The sequence below is a fragment of the Trypanosoma theileri genome (genome assembly GCF_002087225.1).
Source record: "Trypanosoma theileri isolate Edinburgh chromosome Unknown TM35_Tth_17_V1, whole genome shotgun sequence".
NCBI classification, from domain to species: Eukaryota; Euglenozoa; class Kinetoplastea; order Trypanosomatida; family Trypanosomatidae; genus Trypanosoma; species Trypanosoma theileri.
In genome coordinates, this window is record NW_021639859.1 from 519,232 (window position 1) to 519,761 (window position 530).

Here is a 530-nt window from a genome sequence, read left to right on the forward strand (position 1 = left end):
GCGACAGGTACGTGATGTACGAAAGCATTTGTCAAATCAACAGCAGTGAGCGGAACGAGAATTACGTAGTAATTCTCAACATGGTTCGCATTGTGAACCTTTACACACTTTATGGTTGTTCTGGAGCTCATACACGAGAAGCCCAGAAGAAAACAACCATACNACGACGTGGCATACCCGCATCGATACATTGCGACGGTATCTGGGTAATTATCTCCAAATGACTCGGGAGGCAGAACACACACGGGACAACGACGTCCGTGCCCTCCTTCGAGCGGAGTTCCCGGGAAATACGGCCCCAAGAACACGTAAACATCGACCCAAGTTTTTATCTTCAAACACATTCGCCTCCTTTGACAAATCAACAACGAGACAACAAAACATCAACAGCAGCAACAACACCAGCATGCAATATACTTCATCGGCCACTCCATGTGAAGGACGCCACCCCCTCCTCAACATCGAGGCCGTCCGAGGATTGCCCACAGCGCATACGGCTGCCAGAGACTTCCTGGAGCGTGCGCTACGTT

At 50.1% G+C, this 530-nt stretch overlaps 1 protein-coding gene across 1 annotated transcript; it reads left to right on the top strand.

Moving 5' to 3' along the window:
• Window positions 1-220: 220 nt before the first annotated feature.
• On the top strand, window positions 221-529 carry TM35_000173310 (uncharacterized protein; the record flags this gene model as incomplete). Its single annotated transcript, XM_029026410.1, has 1 exon — window positions 221-529. A coding segment is annotated over one exon (309 nt), but the record flags the coding sequence as incomplete, so codon positions are not given.
• Window position 530: the final 1 nt, after the last annotated feature.